The following is a 21,249-nucleotide window of genomic DNA, read 5'->3' as shown; positions in this document are numbered from 1 at the left end:
ACGTTAATGTAACGACACGTTCCAATTTTTGAAATGTAACTGGAACGAGTTCCTTTCGCATTAAAGGAACTTGTAACGGGAACTCGTTCCAAGATTGGAGAGGAACGAGCTGTCGTTCCTGTTTTAGAGGAACGTGTACAACACTGGGGAGCACGCAGTTACTGTTAGAAGTAAGAGGGCGCGCATTTAACGCGCACGTGGCATCATGTGGATGCACGCCACGCTTCACGGAGGCACGAATCTTGGGAAGAAGTCAGAACAAGGTAGCACGGGAAATTTTGGAGGTTTTTTTCATAAAGAAGAGGGGTAGCGATTGTATTAGCGAAACTTCAATAAACCTGTATGAATCGGAAGTGCGGTATCTAGAAAGTGTTCGATAGCGTGATTAAGTAGACGAAGGCACAAGCACGTTGCGCATACGTTTGGCGAAAAGTGGATTTGTTCTTGTATTCTTCAAGAAATAAACAGTTGTGAGCGCCCGTCCTGTCTATGTGATCATTCGTGTTTCTTTGTGGTCGTGTTTTTGGCGCGATGTTGACTATCGATTCCAGTCATTTTCAGTGCGGAACACTTTAGGCTGCTATATAATGACAAGGCTTGTCGTCCACCGTCTCATGGCGCATGGTCACGCAGTGGTCAATACAAGCCTAAAGAAGGCTAACAGTGCTCAAGAGTCAAAACCATAGTGCAGAATGAACCAATAAGCTACAGAAATAACCAAGAATTATTTGCAATAATTTACCTAAAAACGCTTCTGAAGCATCCGACTGATACGCGCGCCACGCAGACCGCCTCAGCAGGCGCGCGATTGTCAATGAAATCGCTAGGTTGCCCGTTGCTATGCGCTTCCTCAGGTTTCATATTAAGTCGACGTTGATTGTTGAAATAGCAGTCCAGAAGCCTTGTAGTTCTACTTTTGTGCCAAAGAAGTGCTTATTTTGAAATAAAATCACGTTTTAGTGGTCCGCATCGCGTTAGCGCACTTCAAATCACCCGCCTGAAATCAGTCTTTCACACGTCACTGCTGCCGTGCCCAACGCTGCCCGCCTTTACTGCGCGGCGGCGTGCAGTGGCGGCGTGCGCTAGAGCTACTGTATATGCTACCTTTAGGTAGCAGAGTTGCGCATCTGTCTTCCAAACGCCGCTAGCAACCACGCATTGCGGAGAAGCTGGCGCTCGGGCCAATTTTTGTATTTCTCGACGCCGCCGCTGCAGCGAAATGAATTAACACTATCCATCGACAGCCAATGTTTATCGCCGATATTCGACACGCGAGACATGTTAATCGCCGACACGGTAGGCATGTCGCCTGCACAAACGGAGTGCGACTTTACCGCATAGCGTTGGTTGCTAGCCGGACCTATGCGCAACTCTGCTACCTAAAGGTAGCATATACAGTGACTCTAGCGTGCGCCATTCGGGCATCCGGCAACATCACATGCATGCGGTATTTTGTCGAACTTTCTGTCAGAACGACTTTCACGAGCGCGCAAAACACGCGCGGCAGTACGCGATGCCGAAACTACCACTGAGACGCGACCGCGTGAGCGAAGCAGGGCGCCGGGCGAAGCGCAGTTCGGCGAAAACGGAACCTTTTACCACGCGCGCCGTTCCCCATGGCAACGCCAAAGAGTTTCTTTTTTCCATGAATCAAACAGAAACGAACAAACTGCATTTTATTACGTCTCTTGATGCACGGCAGGTTCTTTTTTTATTGCTGCTAGTTTGATTACTAGTGATTAATTGTAGGCAGACTCTCATACGTCATCGGGATCATTTTCAAAATGTGGCGCTCGTGGCGCTCATCGTGTGATACATTTAGCTTAATTTCTCGGTAAGTAGGGTACTGCTGTTGATAATATTGCCATTTTAGACGTTGTCATACATTGAGCTTTCACTCCGACATAAATTGTTATTTGCCTTTAGTGTTCCAAACATTACATTTGTATTCCTATGATTCAGCAAGCTATATTCAGGCGTTGCTCGACCCCGGAGGATTACATTAACGAAAGTTAAGTATGATATTCACATGATTGCACCATAAAGTGCACCTAGTTTCGCTAATACTGACGTATGTACTCTGACGTGAGGGCTGACGTTACGTCAGACCATAAGTTACCCTTTAAAGGGACACTAAAGAGAAACAATGAATTGGTTTAGATTGATAACTTTGCTCGGAGAACTCTTGTGTAGTTTATTTCACCACCATATGTTTATTATTAGAGGAGAAAACCAAGTTCAAAGATTCAGTTTTAAATTTCGCGCCGAACTTTGTAATTCGTGACGTAAAAGACTTCAAAGAGCATTTAACGTATTTTGGCTCCACTGGCTCGACGAAATTTCCACAAACTCGTTATGTCAAGTCTCTGGCCCCCTCAGAGGACAATGTACATCGATTTAACCGATTAGGAACTACGTAGGCCCAAGCAGGCGCCGTCAAAAATATGTGACGTCACGGCAAATGGTACGGGAATTCCAAGGTGGCGTCGCCACCTGTATTTTCTTTTTGAGCGTTTTCTCGCTTATTAAGAGTCTTCGCGCAGAAAGCGTGGTGTTTTTGGTATCGTGGAAGACTACTTTACTAATGCGAGAAAAATCGTTTTGCTCTTTAGTGTCCCTTTAAACGCCAAGTGTTGTCGACGTGCCTGGTAAGCCCAGGATGTGCACACAACCACTACACTTACAAAAACACGTCGATTCACCTCGTAACGCTTGGCTCAAAGCCAAAAAATACAGCATAGTACTACTCGCTGCCTGCTTCGTATGAAACTGATTCCCACAAGGCGTGCGATCTGCCTAATTTTTTTTTATGGGTACCCTGCGTGTACTTTGCAACTGTACTTGTAGTAGTCACCCCAAGCGTTTACAACAGGATCTAGAAAGGCCGTTCCTTCATATTTCGCTGTGACAGCGCTGCGTGTTCCGCGCAGGCCTGTCATTTTTTTTTAATAGTTACGCGCCACAAGCAGAATTTAGAAAAAACACACCCTGTGCTTCACGACCTCTGCCACCGTGACACTGAGAGACCGTTCGTAACCATCTTCAGGCTTGATTTTCCGAACTCGAGCACTTCACTTAATTTGATATTATTCTATGTTACTATTGCTCTGTGAAATATATGGAAGTCATCGCCACTGTTGTCTGAGTTCTCTCCTTTTATTGAAAAAGCGCTAAACAAAACAAAAAAGAAAGTGTGGTGTAGGAGGGACCAAAGCTTACAAGGTGGATGTTTTTGTGTGATGATTCCACCTTTGCACTGAGGTCTGACATCACGGCATCACTATCTTTTTTTTTTTTTTTCATTATTCAACTACCCACAAACTAGGGCCGATTCACGGGTGTTTTCGTTCGTAAGTCCTCTTTTCCACTGGCCGACCACCTTTACTATGTCCAACATTATCATCGGTTGGTGTTTTCTTTTACGAGATATTATTTCATACGAACATAATTCTATGCATGTGTATGAGTAGGAGAAATGTTCGTGTAGTGCCCGCATTCCCGTTGTAGCCGTCCTGTCGCAGTCAGTCACTTGCAGCCGCCAGGAATGCCTCTGCGGTTCAACTTTCGGAGCTGCTGAAGTTCGCGATAAGTCGCATGTGTCGCACCGTGGCTGATCGCGATGCTTGAGCTTGCCTGTTAAAAGAAGGAACAAAAGAAACCACTAATGCAATATGAACTGTGGTTTTCAAACCCCATCCCAACTGCGCTTTCCAACACCAACTCTAAAATTTGAGCATAGTGCACTTAAATGATTGGTGAGATTAAACAAGAGGCAGATCATATATGTCCTTAAATATAGGTGAACTATACTCATCCGCACACGGTTCATCGGCCGCGCTTTCAGTTGACACCTATGAATGACGTAATGCTTGCCCCGGCCGCACTGTAGCGAGCATGAAGCGAGCGAGATCGCGGCTTGATAATGGCAGCTGCCCTCACACTCACCCGATGGTGAGTGGTGAGGCCCGCGCAAACGCAACCAGCTACGTTACTAACTGGTGTGGCAGTTAGGCTCTCTGGCAGTTAAGTTTCGATGTTCAGTGCGAAATTCGGTAGAACTCACTACGCTGCAAAAATTAGCAGCCTCAACTTTTAGTCGTTTCTGTAAACGGTTACAAAACACTTCGGATGGCGTGTTTCAAGCCTTCCATTGGGGGATCAATCGTATGGCTTTTTTGGTTTGCTGACAAGTATAATTTGCATATTTACTTGTCTTATTTTCAACTGTACCCCTCTGAGGTAACAGCAACCCAGCGGAAATCATTCAATTATCTAACCTTCTCTATTTTTAAGGAACGATTGTTCAATTCGTCATACTGCCACTAAAACACACGAAAACACAGACAGAAGAAGTATGAGTGCCGGAGTATGATTTCCTGGATTTTTTTTTCTTCACTGGATATTACTAATCCCCATACATAAGATGTGGGTTCGGGTACCTACTTGTAGCAAGTTTTTTTTTTCGTCTATTTTAATTTGCCCATTACGTTATCATCACTTCAATATTTCAATTAAATAAAACAAATATGCTTTACCCTAAATATTTCATTATATAGTTTTCACTGGCTTTATAAGTCTGCGGCTAAGTTCTTTATGAACGAGTTCGGGTATATCAAAATACCTGATACATCGAACTATAGTCTTGTAGCGCATAACCTTGTTCTTTACAACTGTGTTTGAACTGCAAAGACCTCTGTTGCGGAAGACTTTAGCTAACTTTACGCGAGAAAGATGCCTATCGGAAGACCTTACCTCCCCAGTGCGCCACCTTGCTGTGTGCGTGCGTGAGTGCGTGTGTGTGCGTGTGTGTGCGCACCCATGCACAACTGCTGCAGGACAATATATAGAAAGGCATATTTACGAGCTGTTGGAAGTAGAACTTTGAATGTTGTAAGCCTCTCACTGACGCGGCGGCTTTGCCACCTCCGCGATATGCCAGGCCGATAATGTGCGCAGGGGCAAATATATCATAAAGTGCAAAGATTTCAGGCCGCTTTCTGCCAAGGCGACTAGAGGCTTTAATGTCGCAGATAAAGGGCCTATGGATGCTAGGCCGGAAGTGTGTGCAGGGGTAAAATTATCATAAAGTGCAAATATTTCAGGCAGCCCTCTGTCAAGACGAGTAGCTTTGTTTTAATGTTGCAGATAAAGTTATGCCATGGTGAGGCAGGCCAACGTAATGCGACAGCTGCTGCTCGCTTTGCTTTTAGTTTTAGCCGACAGTAGCGCTCTTTGGTTTCATCTGAATGCAGTCACTATGTTGTATACACATTTTATCTTAGATTTTTCCCCTTCTATATGGGCTCACTCTCCACTACGTCTGATCACCACGTCAAACTGCCTACAGTCGCAACGGTTTCTTTTTTTTTGATTGTCACCCCCACGTAAATTGAAAGCATGGTCTAATTTTACAGGTAATTTTCTCACAGGGAGGAAAGTAGCAAGAGCACACGAGCCTGTATGCTTACGATTTACCATTTGTAGGAAGTTCTCTGCGCTGACATTGTCTCCAGAAGCGTTGTACAGTTTTCCAATGTGCATTAGATGAAGGCCGTAGATGGGGCTGTACATGCCATAGCAACTCCTGCACAAAAAACGGGTAAATAGTCGTTAGCCCAGGATACTTGTAGATTTCTTTGTTGCTGTTCCTGTTGCTGTATTGCTGAACGCCGGCAATAATAATTGCTGGAGTTTTACGTGCCGAAACCACGATATGATTATAAGGTACGCCGTAGTGGAAAGCTCCTGGAATTTCGACCACCTGGGGTTCTTCAACGTGCACCTAAATTTAAGTACACGGACCTCTCGCATTTCTGCTTCATCGGAAATGCGAACGCTGCCTGACAGCCGCCAAGGATTACCGGAAGCTTTCTTCGGCTGCTTTGATTTATCATCATCAGCAGCATCGTCATCATCAGCCTGACTACGCCCTCTGCAGGGCAAAGGCCTCTCACATGTTTCGCCAATCAACCCGCTCCTGTGCTTGCTGCGGCCAGGCTATCCCCGCAAACTTCTTAATCTCATCTGTCCACCCATAATTTTCTGCCTCCCCCTCGCGCGCTTGCCTTCTCTCGGAATGCAGTCCGTTACTCTTAATGACCAGCGGTTATCTTGCGTTCGCGCTACATACCCTGCCCATGCCCATTTCTTCTTCTTTATTTCGACTAAGATGCCCTTAAAACCCGTTTGTTCCCTGACCCACGCTGCATTCTCGTTTTAAGGTTACACCTATCACTTTTCTTTCCATGGCTCGCTGCGTCGTCCTCAATTTAAGTTGAACTCTCATCGTAAGCCTCCAGGGTGTAGACGAACCATATATGAAAATGCTGGAAGAAGCCTACAGCGGCTACGCAGCCCCCCATAGTCCTCCATTTAAAAAACGATAAAATTATAATAAAGAAGGGTGTTAGGCAGTGAGATACGATCTCTCCAATGTTGTTCACCGCGTGCTTACACGAGGTTTTCAGAACCCTGGATTGGGAACAGTTAGAGATAAGAGCTAATGGAGAGTACAATCCTAGTTACCTGCGATTCGCTGATGACATTGGCTTGCTGAGTAACTAAGGGGACGAATTCCAAATCATGATTATTGAATTTACAGGGAAAGCAGAACGGTGGATATGAAAATTAGTATGCAGAAAAATAAAGTAATGTTCAACAGTTTCGGAAGAGAACAACGCTTTGCGAGAGGTAGCGATGCACTGGAACTTGGTAAATGAATGTGTCTACTTAGGACAGGTAGTGACCGCAGATCCGAGCCATGAAGCTGAAGTAACTAGAATAATAAGATGGAGCGCATTTGGCAGGCATAGTCGCCTCCTGTACAGGAGGCATAGTCGCCTCCTGTACTCCGCTGTCTACTGAATCCAGGTCATACCAAATCGAACTAACGGGAAAAATATCGGCCAACTCCTCCACAAACTCACCCTACAAATGAGGCCCTTCTCGAAGCTCTAAAAAATCAATACCTCACTACCACTACTCGCATACCACTACCCGACTACCGCGGCAACCCGAACCCCAAATTGGACGCAGACGTCTCGCCATGGGAAATACGGGCAGCCATGCACAAACTCAGAATGACATCAGCTCCAGGAGCAGACAAAATCACAAATAAGATGCTGCAGAACATTTATGAGCGCTCCATACAAGCCATCGCAGACCTCTTCAACAAATGCTGGCAAAATGGAAAGCTCCCAGCGCAATGGACGCATGCCAAGATCACTTTCATACCCAAACCAGAGAAACCTTTGGGTCTAAAAAATCTCCTACCGATTTCTCTAACCTTTTGCTTAGGGAAACTTCTCGAACACGTGATCTTGGGCCGCTTGCAAGAACACATGCACGAACAAGACCTACATTCTATGACTGGCTTGCGCAGCCATCTCTCCGCCCAAGACGTAATGTACAGCTCTCGGAAGAGGTACTACACCCCAGAAACGCTAAGAGCACCAGGGCCATCGTGGTTCTGGATCTCACCAAAGCTTTTGACAACGTTAACCATTCTGTCATTATGGGCGCTCTGTCGAATCTCAAGGTAGGGGAACGCACGCACTCCTACGTAGCGGCCTTCCTTCGAAACCGAACGACCGAACTGACATTCGGTTCACTCTCCTCACCAACCTTCCCACTAGGCAGCAGAGGTACAGCTCAGGGCTTAGACTTCTCTCCACCGCTTTTAAACTTTACACTCATTCCCATGGCGAAAGCCCTTAAAACTGCAACCCACCTCTCTCACATTCTACGCGGACGACGTTACCCTCGGGGCATCCACTGTCGGCCAAATGGAGGAAACGCTTCAGGCTGGGGCTGACATCGTCGCGACGCACTCCGCGACGATGGGGCTCAACTGCTCACCGACTAAATCAGAGCTACTGCGCTTACATCCTACAAGACACCGCACAAACACGGGTCCTCCTTCTAACATTCGTATCGACGTCGGGGATCAACAAGTTCCCGAGGTTGATAAAGTGCGCATACTGGGCATCCTTATTCAGAAGAACGAAAGAAAAAAAAACACTGCCACCATTGCTAAGCTCACCAACACGCGGTCCACCAGACCATGAGTATGATCCGACGGATTGCTAATCGCCACCGAGGGATGCGGGAGCACGACCTCCGTCGCCTTATACAAGCTTTTGTAACAAGTCGAGTGGTATATACTCCCTTCCATATTTGTTTCTTTCCAAGGCAGAGGAAGAAAAAGTAAATGTAAACTGATCAGGCACACCTATAAAACGTCCCTCAGTCTCCCCAGACACACGTCAAACACCCGTCTGCTCCTTATGGGGGTTCACAACACCTTAGACGAGCTTATCGAGGCCCATCATACAGCACAACTCGAACGTCTATCATCCACAAATACTGGGTGGCACATCCTGTAAGCCCTACGCCTCAACCCTACAAGATCTCTAAGACCCATGCACTCTACCCGAAGAGAAGTTCAATCCCAGCTAATAATCTATCCACTCCCCAAAAAACGTCCATCCAGTCCACCAGCCAGCTCGACGAGAAGCCAGAGTCACGGCGCTACACAAACACTACCACGCAAATATAGCAATGCAGTTAATGTAGATGCCGCAGAATATGCCACTCACCAAGCTTACGCCCTGAGCCTTGTTTTCTACACGCTCCACCCAACCCTAGAGGCAGAGGAAGCCGCAATTGGCAATCTCCTCAACCACTGTCACACTAATCTTTAGTGACTCAAAAACATCAATCCGGAATTTCACACGAGGCAGGGTTCACACGCCTGCTTTCAAAATTCTGAATTCTATTCGACCCCCGACTAGATCAATTCAACCCCAATGGGTACCTGCTCATGCGGGCAACCCTGGGAATGAAGCAGCCCACAACAAAGCTCGAGCGCACGTCAACCGAGCAGGGCCACAGACCCAGGCAGCGCACGCGAACGCATGGTTGTTTACAACGAAATTTCTCTCCACTATAGGAAGATCCGGCTTCAATACCCCCCCCCCCCCCCTCCCCCACTTCTTACAAATCACTCTCTAAACTGGAGCAATTGACTTGACGTCAACTTCAATCTCGTGCCTGAGCCCCAGATCAGATTTCCACCACGTTATGTACTTGTGCTCTGAGCTCCAGCCACCCTACGAATGGCAACTCACCGACGTAGAGCGATGGGAGATCGCGGTGTCCAGCTCGGACCATGGCTGCACAAAAGCAGCTGGTTGGCTGGGCCCTAAGAGTCTCGAGAGCCACGAGCCGGCCCATCAATAGGCTGTCATTATAGGCTAAAATAAAATGTTTTTACCACTACCACCACCATCAAATCATGAATGGGTTTACCACTATCCCTCAATAGAAAGGTATATAACAGCTGCATCTAGCTTAATGATTATAGGGGCGTGCAAAGCAATGTCACCATGCTTACGTATATTCAATTGAACGAGGCCAGGAACTTGGTAGCTCTGCGTGGCACATTGATACTTGGTGTGAATAGTCCAGCAGTCATAATTAATGCAATCACAGAAACTAAAGGGGTCACCGCAGTTTCATCTCCAAAGTGATCTACACTAAATATTGTTGAAGCCACAGCACACGTACTGAATGCTGTAATAACAAGCAAACTTATTATTATTATCGATCATAAGCATCCCTGCAGCCATCAACATCATTAATTACCTAATCAGAGGCAGAATCCTTCATTGCGGAATAGCGCAAAAAAAGTACAAAACACCAGAGAAGGAAACGCAAACAATTACAAACAATGTACTATTGCCAACTCGCCCAGCTTACCACGCTTCTGCGGAATCCTTGCTTGAAAAAAAAAATGGATCTGCGCTTGGTACTGACTGGTCTACATCGTCAGTGCGCGCCGTACTTGTGTGTCCCTGGCATGCGCGACTTTTATTATAACGGGAACCTTTGAACTTGAACACGCAAGACGCAAGAACTTCCATTTCAAATTTTATTTTATGCTAATAACCACTGAACAGGGGCAGCAGCCGTCGCCAGGAAACGGCAACTTCTCAGTGTATGTTTAATTTTTTTTTTAATCCATCTATGGTACTCGCCTCATAATCTCCATGACCTGAAGCGCCAAGCCGATGGCTTCGGCGTTCGTGGCCAGCCTGGTGCCGCACTGGAATCCCAGCAGCAGGGCCTCCACCTTGGCTACATCATTGGAGGGCAGCTCTTTGCACTGGCACTCCAAGATCTCGCGACACCGGCTCGCGATGCGTTCCACGTCTGCCTTGCTTTCTGCGGGTACGCGTCGACCACCTTTACTTTCAACAGGCAGCAAGCGGTGAGGTTTTACGAAACGGGTGTTATGCGTGGCTGACAATCGAAACAAAATACACTTGGCGAAGGTAAATGCGAACATTCATTAGCATGGCAATTGTGCGCATCGCATTTAGTTGTGCAATATTCAGTTACTCGTTTCACGAGGGCTTCGCTTCATATATTATATTAAACATATATCCTTTTTTTTTTTTTTCAAACATTGGCAAAGCTTTACGTGAAGAGTAGTCTTTGGGAAGTATACGCAGCAGATATATCAGTGTGTGTGTATAAGGAGCCAGTGGATGGCCGCGGCTATAAGGCCGCCCCCCGGCCCCCGGGCCGCGTTCTGAAGCGGCCCCTATAACCCACTGCATTTTGTTCTATATAGACATGGGCACGATTTTTTTTTGGGGGGGGGGCGCAGTGGGCTTGGTGGGCTTGTTTTTTTTTCTCAGTCGCAGACAAATTAAGAAACAGTCAATGGAGTCAGGGAAAATGCAGGGCAAACTTGTTACGTTTATCTGATATGTACACCATTCAGGGCTGGGCAAAGATACTTTGAAATTGTATCGCGATACGATACAAGATACTCAGGCAAGAAGTATTGGAGATACAGATACAAGATACTGCCGCAATAATTGTATCCGATACGACACTTGGCAATTGTATCTTAAGATACTTCGATACATTATCAAATTTGTTATTAAAGATCCACATAATGTAGCAGCAAATGCCAATGTGCGAAAATGTCTGCTTGAAAATTTCTTAACTGTGACCTATTCTGTTTCACTTGAATGAAATGTCTGTTAGTATCTCAAGAGTTCTGCCCTTCTTGCTCAAAGTACATTAGTTTCCTTCCAAAATAACTTATTGGGGTTTGTTTTAGCTTCTTCACAGGGCAGTTCTTTATACACTTCGCTGACAGCGGTTCTTGTGTTATTTTTGCAATTGATGGGAGTCGCTGCTCAGCTTGCCGACCAGCTAGCGGGTAGCCGTATAATCACAATAACTTCAATAAGAAGCCTTCCCACGACGGCGCAAATACCGGTGTGGAATTTTACCTTGTCCGTAAAAGACAGTTTGCACAATACCGTATATCCGGACAGGTGTACAGCAGCAGCAGCGCTGGTAGCATTTTCTTTTTTTCTTTTTCTTTTTTTCTTGGGGGGGGGGGGGGGTGCAACGCATGGTTGTACTAGGGGTTTGAGACCTTTCGCTAGCGGCCCGGCCCACACTCATGACCGTTTTCATCCCATTTGTTTTTATTTTCGAAATGAGTATGTCCGTGAACTGCACAGCCATGACTGGTCTCAAGCATTCCTTTCGTAAGGAACATGTGGTCACCATGTGCTGAAATATAACCATGGAACAAAAACTCTATATTTCACAATATGCGTCCAGATTTCACTCGTTGTGTACATCGGTATCGATGTTTCTCGAATCCTGACTCCAAATCCCTTTCAGAAATATATATGAGACATGGGAAAGGCTTCCTTTACATCGTAATTTTGTTGAAACTCTCTCCCACCATCTTCACCGCCCCGGCCCTTGGAACTAAATTTCGCGACGGTGGCCCGCTGGCTATAAGCTGAGTTTGAGACCCCTGGTGTATACGCAGATGACGTAAAACGGCAATGAATTTTCATATTCTACTTATCTGCTGGCGTAAAGAATTCTTTGTTAATAGACTCACTAACGTGCATGCGAGGCCCTACGTCACCTGTGCAACGGGAGTGGTCTACGAAATTCCGCTCTCCTGTGGAAGGGTTTACATCGGCCATACCGGCCGATGCATAAACGATCGAACGAGGGAGCATGTTCTTCCGATAAAAGAATAACCTCTTGGCACATTTGCCTATGCACTGCAGCACGTGTGGATGTGAGGCAAGATTTGCCAATATCACTCTTCTAGGTAGAAGCAAGGAGGTGATTGAGCGAGAGATGCTTGAAGCATACCTCATCCAAAAGAAAAAAAGATATCTGTATTAGCGATACATCGGTGGTACTGCGTTCAGCTGAATTTAATTTTTTGACAGATTTCTGAACTAGCTCGTGCATTGAGACTGGCCAAATGTTGGATGTGACGCATGGTGTGTTATTACGCATGTGTGGCATGGTATATATATTGCGGTGGATTTGCAAGAATAAAGTCAGTTGCGAGTTGACGCTCTTTCCTTTCGCCTTTTCTTCTCGGTGGTTTGCGTCCTCGAATTTTCTTGTAATCTTTTAGCATTTTTTTTTTCAACGAGAGAACATGTGCAACACAGAAACATCTTAGACGTATTGTACAGTTGCATAAAGCGTCGCAGGACTTACCCGCTATTGGCGCTATTGCCGCTTTTAGCTGACATTACGTAGCGATTAGTAATACGAAAAATATTTAAGAAGGCCTAAAAGAGGAAAAGAAATATAAGCGAAATAGAGAGGTGGTTGTGTGTCAAACATTCACATTGAATGAGTACAGAAACACACTACAGAGGGCGTCCTTAATAGCTATGAGCATGAAGTATCGTCAACTTACCTGTTCAGACAATAGAAAATTCAGTGCCTATGGAAAATTGCCAGAAACGGCTCTTTGGGACGCTCATGAGTAAACGGGAGCATTCAGTAAAACAACGTTTCTCGGATCTCCTTCTTAATATCTTTAAGATGGCTTCTAATGATTTCCATTATTATAATGCAAAGTCAATTTCGCTATTTTCCTAAGCGGTAAGCAGAACGTTTTGTACTGTATGCTCAAGCACGCCCACATAATTATATATTTGTTTTCAAAATCACCTTGGCAACGTGTAAATGTGTTAACAGTAGTAGAAATAAAGCAGACAGAAGAATAAAGCAGAGATCTTATTTTGGGAGCGCGTTACAAAAGACCTACTGCAGTGACCAGACCGGACAAACAGTGCAGAGGACCTGGGTAATGTATGGGATGCAAAATGACAGCTAAGACAGCACTTGTGCAAATAATGACATAATGATTTCATGAATTCTTTGAACGAATGTAGCAGTTGGTACTTTGAACAAATGTAGCAGGAAGTGAAAAATACGGTACGCCAGGATATTTTCCCTTAGGTAAATGCTTGCTCTTTTAGATCTAGCTTCAGTACCCGTGGCGCTAAAGTTGTTAGAAGCTTATATGCATATAAGTTAATTCATTACATGCAAGTCAAATTACATCCACGAGATCCTTCCAATCGTTGATATGTAAAATTTACACGACGCAAACCAACCCCATTCTTGCACGCATCACATTTCGTTACGGAGCAAGACGCAAGACGCAAGAAAATCTTCAATATCGACACTGTAGCAATATCAAAATTTGCACGATAGACGCCGCACGCAGTGGAGTACGCGGCGCAGGACAGTTGCTAAGAGCAAGTGTCGCGGCAGTGGCGCAACTAAAAAGCAAAGAGATCGAGAAAACAAAAGGTATGTGGGCTGGGCGTAGACGTCCGCGCGCTTGTCTTCCTGATCTTCTACCCTCGCTGGACGACTCTGGCGTAAAAATAAAATAACGTCAGTGCCCTTAGACTTATTGAGATCGCTTAGCGGCACCAGTACCACCTTGAGAAGCGGAGATTGGCCAGCGATTATTGTTTCGCACGGTTGTGTTGCGATAGAAGTATCTTGTATCTTAAGATACACGATACATTATCGAATGTATCGGAAATACAGATACAGATACTCGTCTTTCGAGACGTATCGCGATACAGATACAAGATACCCATAGAGTATCTAAGATAGTATCTAAGATACATGTATCTTCGATACTGCCCAGCACAGGTACACATGATAAGGAAAGGAAAAATTGAATTGGATGAAAAGGTAACTTACCGCAGTTCTGAGGAGCGAACCAATACCTTCAGCATTATACGTACTCAGGTGGTGCTTCCCATTTAAGCCATATACCTAGGAGGGCATCCTCCCATCCACTTCCTTGAATATCCGTGCGTGTGTGTGAGTGCGACACGAACACTGACAAATAATTTCAAAACCATCGCTGAGCATTGAGAAAGAAGCATAAGGATATGCTACGGGGGGTGGGGGTGGGGGGTTCCTCGTATTAGCTCTTTTTTATTTTGTATGCCTAAACGAAAAAATATACTATGCCGGAGAAGTCATAGGATACATTGCTTGTGATGGTGATTCGAAATGCGCAAATAAAAAGGTCAAGGGGCAAGACAAATATTAGACGATTCTGGCCTTATTCCGCTGGCGCTTAGTTCCCAATATGTACTGCAGTAATGTAAGAGCTAAGACCACGAAATATAAAGTTGACTGGGAACTAAAGAACTTTACGCAGAATCGTGCATCCTACATTTGGCTGCACACGCGCTCTTTGCTGCGAGCCGTCATATTCCCTAACTGCCGGAGCGAAAACCTCCTAATATCAGAAAGCACGGACGAAAAAGAATGAAGCTAAACTATACAAATATTGAAGGAAAGAAAGCCGTCATTTTTCACCAACTTTCATTTCCCCTCAACTTTCATCTTCTGAGCAAAACGTCACAGCCCCCATGGCAAAGCACTTCCCGGTTGATACTGGGGCGGCAGCCTTGATTTTCTATCTTTCTTTAATAATTTTTTGAAGCTCTTGGATCGTGTGGAACTGTCTGGAACGGTAACGTGTAAAGAAAGTTTCACTGTTCTCGCTTCCGACTCACGCGTTTCAACATATTCTTGTCGTTAATGGAGAATTAACAGCGGCTGGACGCGCAAAAACGAAGCATTGGGTAGCGACTGGCTTACACTCCAAAGGAACCAAAGCCCAACCGTCATGCAGCCACATACCGTTCGCGTGCACGTGCGAACAGCCACGTGAACCCGGCCACGCATGACACGGATGATACTTAGGTCCGCGCACGAGCTGACTTAGTCCGATCACACTGACCTGCCTTGTCCAGCTCCAGCTGCAGGTTGCGGACGCACTCTGTCAAGCCACTCCACTTTTCGGTAAATGGATCCCTCGCGTCCTGCAAAACAGAAAGGTTCTAGTTTTGTTTCGCAACGCTGCGAGATAACAAGGACACACGTGAAAGGCAGTACAAGTACACATTTTAAAGAAAACTTGCTCTGTGTGGCAGTTTGATCACAGAGGTAATCGGACTAGTGGTGCCAAACGGATATGGTTTCGTGTACCAGTGGATGGACAGCTCACAGTCACTTGACTCACAAGGAACTCACCGACACCGAGGCAAGAATTACTTTTCATGACGCCGCAGCAAATTCTAGAACGCAAGCACAATCGAATACGTACCCGGCTTCATTTCGTCACTGGATACTTTATCGATGGGCTTTAGTTCAGGTGACGCTGTTCAGCATCGATAGCTCGACATCTGCTCACTATAACCATTCGTAAACGAGCGCTTATCAATATATCGTACCTCCTTGCAGAAGACACAGTTGCAAGTGAAGTAGTACTGCCTCTGCAGCGCCGCTATCCTGTCCTCCTTGAGAAGAAGCTTGTCCACGTAGCAGATGTAGATCTGTATCGCAAACGTGGATGTGGAGAAATGGGCGGTCACGTACGTCAATCTCTCTCACAGGCCCGTAGCCAGGTGGGGAGGGGGGGAGGGTTCCCTAGCCCCCCTCCCCCCCCGAAATTTTGGTGTAGTAGGTGTTTTTACCAAAATTAAATAATGAAAATAGGTGTTTTTCTCACATAGTCAAGGTTTTCAGCAAGTGCCCACCCCCCCCTGAAAAAAATTCCTGGCTACGGGCCTGCTCTAGCACAAAGGCGAACACACAGAACGAGCTTGTAAATCACATTCAAATGCGCATGCAAGCGTGCGCCTACCTCTCGCACGCTGTTCACGTTAAGGCTCCTGGTTGCCCTGACCGTGAGACGCGTTCCTTCGAACACGTAGGCCGCATCCGGGTCGCAGGAATGATCAAATATGGATGCCCTGTGTTCGAAGAGGCGAAAGTATCTATTCAGAATGCCCAGCGTTAGCCGGCTTCCACTGCATTCACTACTACTTAGGCGAACAAAACTTTGTGCAGAGCGCGCTTCTTTGAATTCGTGCATGTGTCTGCACACCTACACCAAGCTGACATGAGTTACACCACGAGGGATATCACGACGCTTCCACCTGATAAGCTAACGAGTTGAAGGCGCCAGACCGTCAGCCAGCAATGTACATGTTACTTATATACCTGTCGGCAATGGCGTAGCCAGGGGGTAGCACACCGGGCCCGTGCCCCCCGCGAAATATTTTTGTGCCATGGGATATAGAGCACAAATTGACACCCGACCGCACTTGCCTACTCGGAACCCATGTCGGATCAAGGGCGTGCCCACCCCTAAACAAATTTCTGCCTACGCCACTGCCTGTCGAAAGTAAATCGTCGTCATAATCAGGTTATTTGCATGTCCTCCTCAGGCCGAGGACCCTTATCAGCGATCTCATATCGTGCAGAAACGTCAGCTACGCTAAACAGAGTTAGCTGTTCACAAAATTGGACATGACCTCTGGCCTTTGGTCGCATGCTTTCTGGCATATTTTCTAAGAGCAACGAACAAAAAAGATGTTGCCCTGGAGCATACTTACAAGCAACAAAACCTATACGTATTACATGTATTCCACATGTCCGTACAGATGAGGGAATGACTTACAGATATCTAAATACAGGGCAGGGCAGCCTGTAAGCTCTTGAGGCACGAAACTGATATATCAGTGAGTACGAGTAAGACGCTTTCTTATCAATGCCACCCAAAGCCTTGTGTGCAAGCGTATGGAACTTTTCTTGCGATATAGCAGAAGGGAGGAGAGATACCAAACATTCTTATCAAAGGCTGTTTATGCACAAGTCGATGTGTAATAATGAAGTTGTGATACAGTGCAATATATGTTATTTTGATAAGAAGTTCGCTGCTTGCTCGGCAGAACGTATACTCGTTATCAGCAGCAGCGTATTTTATTCTGCTACTCTGATGGGCTCCCGGTAATCAGCCCTACGCAGTACACGACCTGACAGTCTTCGCTTTTTCTCAACTACAGAATGTCAGCACCCGACCACAAGCACGACCGCTGGATGTAAACGCGTTCCCATCCAGATATCTGGCTAACATTCATTCCTACCTTTTGGCTAAAGCATCTCATTTTTTCGTTCCATCGTCCGTTGCTTGGTCCTTGGATTCTTCGCAAGATTTCTTATCATTTATACTTCAATCCCATGGGTTGCTGATAGCATTTCCTCGTGAATCGAATCTCCTGTGCATATTATGTCACTATATATGAATGTGCCCCGGCACAGCCTCAAGAGCTCGTTTACTCAACACAAGCTTTTATTCCTTTGCCTATAGACTGAACACTGCCGTAGCGTTTTGCATATTAATGGCGATATTCACGCTTAGCGGTTAACTTTATCGAACATTTGTTGCAAATAATGACCAGCGCTGCTGAACAGGACAGTGTGATCTGTGCACCTCAGGTTGTTGAGATATATTCCTCGCTGATCGTAACACCCAAGCCTATCAATTTGACTGAATATTTTTAGCATATATAGTTATTAAATACATCAGAGAAATGCTGCGACCTTGCTTGACACGCAACCCAATTCTTTTTTCTTCACTTTTCTTGTGAAGAATCATGCAATTTATGGAGTCGTAGTGCATATTTCGTAAAATATTTGTTTTTTTTTGTTCTTTTTTTAGAGCAGCCTAATGACTATAGTGACATTGCTACAGATCTATTGAACGTTTAGTTCTTAATTCATGAAATCATAGGGGTTGAGTAGTATATCTGCTCGCACGTATCCCTGCATGCATTTCTTTACGACTGTGCGTCGGGAGAGCCACACAGAAGGTCTGGCTCCTTTCATAGGTCGTTCGAGAATGGCTCGTTCGAATCGTCGCTAAAAATAAACCGTTGAGCACGATCTCGAAGTTGTTCTCCGAGCATTCACGTTTCCGTCCGCGTTTTCCTCAGCTTAAGTTTGTTACGTTTGCACTGTCACATTGGGGACGATGATCACGGCCTAACAAGCATGGGAACAGCGGCCCTTATCAGGGGCGTAGCCAGAAATTTTTTTCGGGGGGGGTTCAACCATACATTATGTATGTTCGTGCGTGCGTTTGTATGTGTGCGTGTATATATGCGCAAGCAAAATTGAAAAATTTCGGGGGGGGGGGTTCAAACCCTTGGCTAGCTACGCCAAGGGTTTGAACCCCCCCTTGGCTACGCCCCTGGCCCTTATCAAGCATGGGAAAATATTGCGCCTAGACTAAGCATGTAACAAACAAAAAAATCATTTTCAGAGTGTAACGCCAATACCCACCCGATGTACAGGCCTTGACCGACGGGCTTTAAGTCGCTGTCCGTTATGCAGAACCTGTTGATTACCATCTGAAAACAAAACACCAGCTAGTGCAAAAAACGAACCCTTTGGTGACTCCCACAACAAGACACGAGGAATCAACTGTATACCTTGCCGAATATTTCCACCCCGTCGAGCAAAGGTGGCACGTTTTCCTCCCCTAAAATGTACTTGACGGTGGCCCAACTGGCATGGAACTTCGGCAGCATCACCGCGTCGTTCATTATGTCATTCGAGTCTGCGAGTTTTTAGAAGGTTACACAGAGGTGCTTCAACTCTCTGAAATTTCACTGGTCTCGCACAGAGCGCGCACCAGAACGAATCTTTGACATACATATCTAAATTCGGAAACGGGAATGCGACGCACATATTCGAAACATCGCTGGTCCAAGTGTATTTATAGCCTACTTCGTGTGCCAATTGCTATCGTGCGCAAACTTTCTGAGTTTCAGAGAACAATTTACGCCTGCTATCCTCATACATCATGAGTGTACCGAAGTCGCACTGCTGATATGGCCTCCATTCGCGCTGCCAGCAAAGAGTAAACTACCCAAGGAGAGGTTTCGGGGATCTTATAAAATAGAGGATTATAGCTATTGTAGCGGTGAAAGAGCGAGGCATTCTCCAGTGGGATCATCTCTTGGTGCAAAGGCGCGAGCGCTGATCGCGAGCTGTGGTTGCGGATCCTGCTTGTTTTCTCGCTGGACCTGCGGTCTGCCTGCTACCAGACGTCGTCAATAAACCCCCTTGCACTATAAACAATAACAACGTTTTCCCTGCGTAGTTGTTTATAGAAGAAGTGGAGCCAAATTATGAATTAAGTTTCACGAATAACGACAAGAATATTAAAGGACAATATATAGCAGCTGCTAAGACGTAGTTTATTTTTTTGAGAATGGCACGCGCCGACGGACGTCAGACCAAAAAAAAATCATAAATTTAAAAAAGTCAATTACTTGAAGGCAATATTAGCAAAGATAACAGTAAACGCGTTATCATTTTCTATAGTGGTACTATAATGCACCTATCACCGATTTAGTTATCACTCATTGTTTTTAAAGTATGCCTCGAAGCAAGTTGATACTGGAACAAAGAAGCCACGAATTAAGCACACAAGGATGCAACAGAAAGCCTCTCTCATGACTATAGGGGCTTTCTTGGGCATGTAGCAACCTTCCCCTCTACCCTCTGTTTGCCCAACACAGTAAGGAAATGGGAATGGATGTGGAAAGGTGGGGATTATTCTGACGCAGTATATAGGCATCAGCACGTACGCTCAGGTCATTTCAGTTCCATGGCTCAGGGCAGGGCGGAGGGACAGGAATCAGTCCATGCAGGCCATACGCCGTGCGGCGCTTTTACTACGTACGCGACTCCATCTCTTCGAGCGTCCGCATGTCGCCCTGCACCATTTCCTTGCAGTCCTTCATCCGTTCTTTCTACGGGAAAGAGGCGAAAAGACGACAATGTTTCATCCAATTCGAAGCATTCGGAACAGTTGCAAAGATCGAAACGGACTTGGGCACTTCGGGTGAGAGAAGAGTGAAGTTTACAACGCAAAATCGTGCTTATTTTACCTCTTCCGCGAACAGCCCTTTTTGCATGCAAGTATCATAGAATATATTCATGCTGACACAAAAGCTGCCGCAATGACGGACTACCCGAGAAAGAAATGCTTGCGTATGCGGGAAGTTTTCACTGAAAAAGAGCCTTGCGTGACAACCGACGTGTAAGTTCTTGCAAATGAATTTCGCTTGATATTCAGCACTGTGAAAAGTCGGACGGGATAGGGATGCAACCACCCTTAATCATCGATGACAGGTGTATGTGACAAGCGAAGAAGCTTATTGTAAAAAGTAGCGCAACTTGAACACAAACGGAGGGGAAAAAAGCACAAGGAGCTTTCAGAGCACGATGCCACGGGATTGAATCTTTGTCGCAGTGGCTTCATTCTGACGAGGATGGTAATCAGAAACACCTGTGTATCAATATTAAGGCGCGGGTTAAAAATCGTCAGTGGCAGGGACGTAGCCAGAAATGTTTTTGTTTTTTTTGAGGGGGGGGGGGGAGGTTCAACCATACTTTATGTATGTTCTCGCGTGCGCATGTATGTGTGCGTGTATATATAGGCAAGCAAAATTGAACATTTTCGGGGAAGGGGGGCCGAACCCCCCCCCCTCCTGGCTACGCCCCTGCTGAGTGGTCGAAACAATTCTAGAGGTTGTCAATGTGGCTTTTTGGGTTAGTTGGTTAAATGCATCAAAAGGTACCATAGCGCTAGCAGACAGGGACGAGGAAGACAAAACGGGACAGACGCTAACTTTCAACTGGTTGTTTATTCTCAGAAGTAACGGTATATGTTGTGTACTGCATGTTGTGTTGGCTACATGAGACCGCTAAGGCCTTTCAGAAGTTTTAAAATAATATATTGTAACGGCGCCTCTGGAGCGAGAAAGAGGAGTGGTAGGAGAAGACGACGACGAGGACTTTGTTGCTGCTTCCGTAGCCTCACCCCATCCAGTGCTCTGCCGCTGAGCGTTCTCAATAAACGCCTCCTGACTCGTAACATCGTGGTCGAGGTGCTGGGTACGTCCAACCACGGAAGCTGTTCCACCAAGTCTTCGTCGCAGTCGTCGCCTTGCGGGTCTTCCGCCAGTGCAGCTTGACATGTCTACTGACGCTGAC

At 45.9% G+C, this 21,249-nt stretch overlaps 1 protein-coding gene across 1 annotated transcript in view; it reads right to left on the bottom strand.

Annotated features, from left to right (window-relative positions):
• Positions 1-3,141: 3,141 nt before the first annotated feature.
• The window catches only part of LOC119397414 (histone-lysine N-methyltransferase SMYD3), a 31,527-nt gene continuing 13,419 nt past the window's right edge, over positions 3,142-21,249 (bottom strand). Inside the window, exons 4-12 of the mRNA XM_037664843.2 lie at positions 19,934-20,003; positions 18,675-18,802; positions 18,526-18,593; positions 16,043-16,151; positions 15,630-15,731; positions 15,137-15,218; positions 10,038-10,224; positions 5,476-5,584; positions 3,142-3,633 (exon numbers count right to left, since the gene is read on the bottom strand). Of these exons, the coding sequence (XP_037520771.1) occupies positions 3,526-3,633; positions 5,476-5,584; positions 10,038-10,224; positions 15,137-15,218; positions 15,630-15,731; positions 16,043-16,151; positions 18,526-18,593; positions 18,675-18,802; positions 19,934-20,003 (963 nt within the window). The 3' untranslated portion in view covers positions 3,142-3,525. The remainder of the gene's footprint in view (positions 3,634-5,475; positions 5,585-10,037; positions 10,225-15,136; positions 15,219-15,629; positions 15,732-16,042; positions 16,152-18,525; positions 18,594-18,674; positions 18,803-19,933; positions 20,004-21,249) is intronic.

Source organism: Rhipicephalus sanguineus, chromosome 1, assembly GCF_013339695.2.
Source record: "Rhipicephalus sanguineus isolate Rsan-2018 chromosome 1, BIME_Rsan_1.4, whole genome shotgun sequence".
In the NCBI taxonomy this organism is placed as follows: domain Eukaryota; kingdom Metazoa; phylum Arthropoda; class Arachnida; order Ixodida; family Ixodidae; genus Rhipicephalus; species Rhipicephalus sanguineus.
This window is presented reverse-complemented; position numbering and strand designations above follow the sequence as displayed.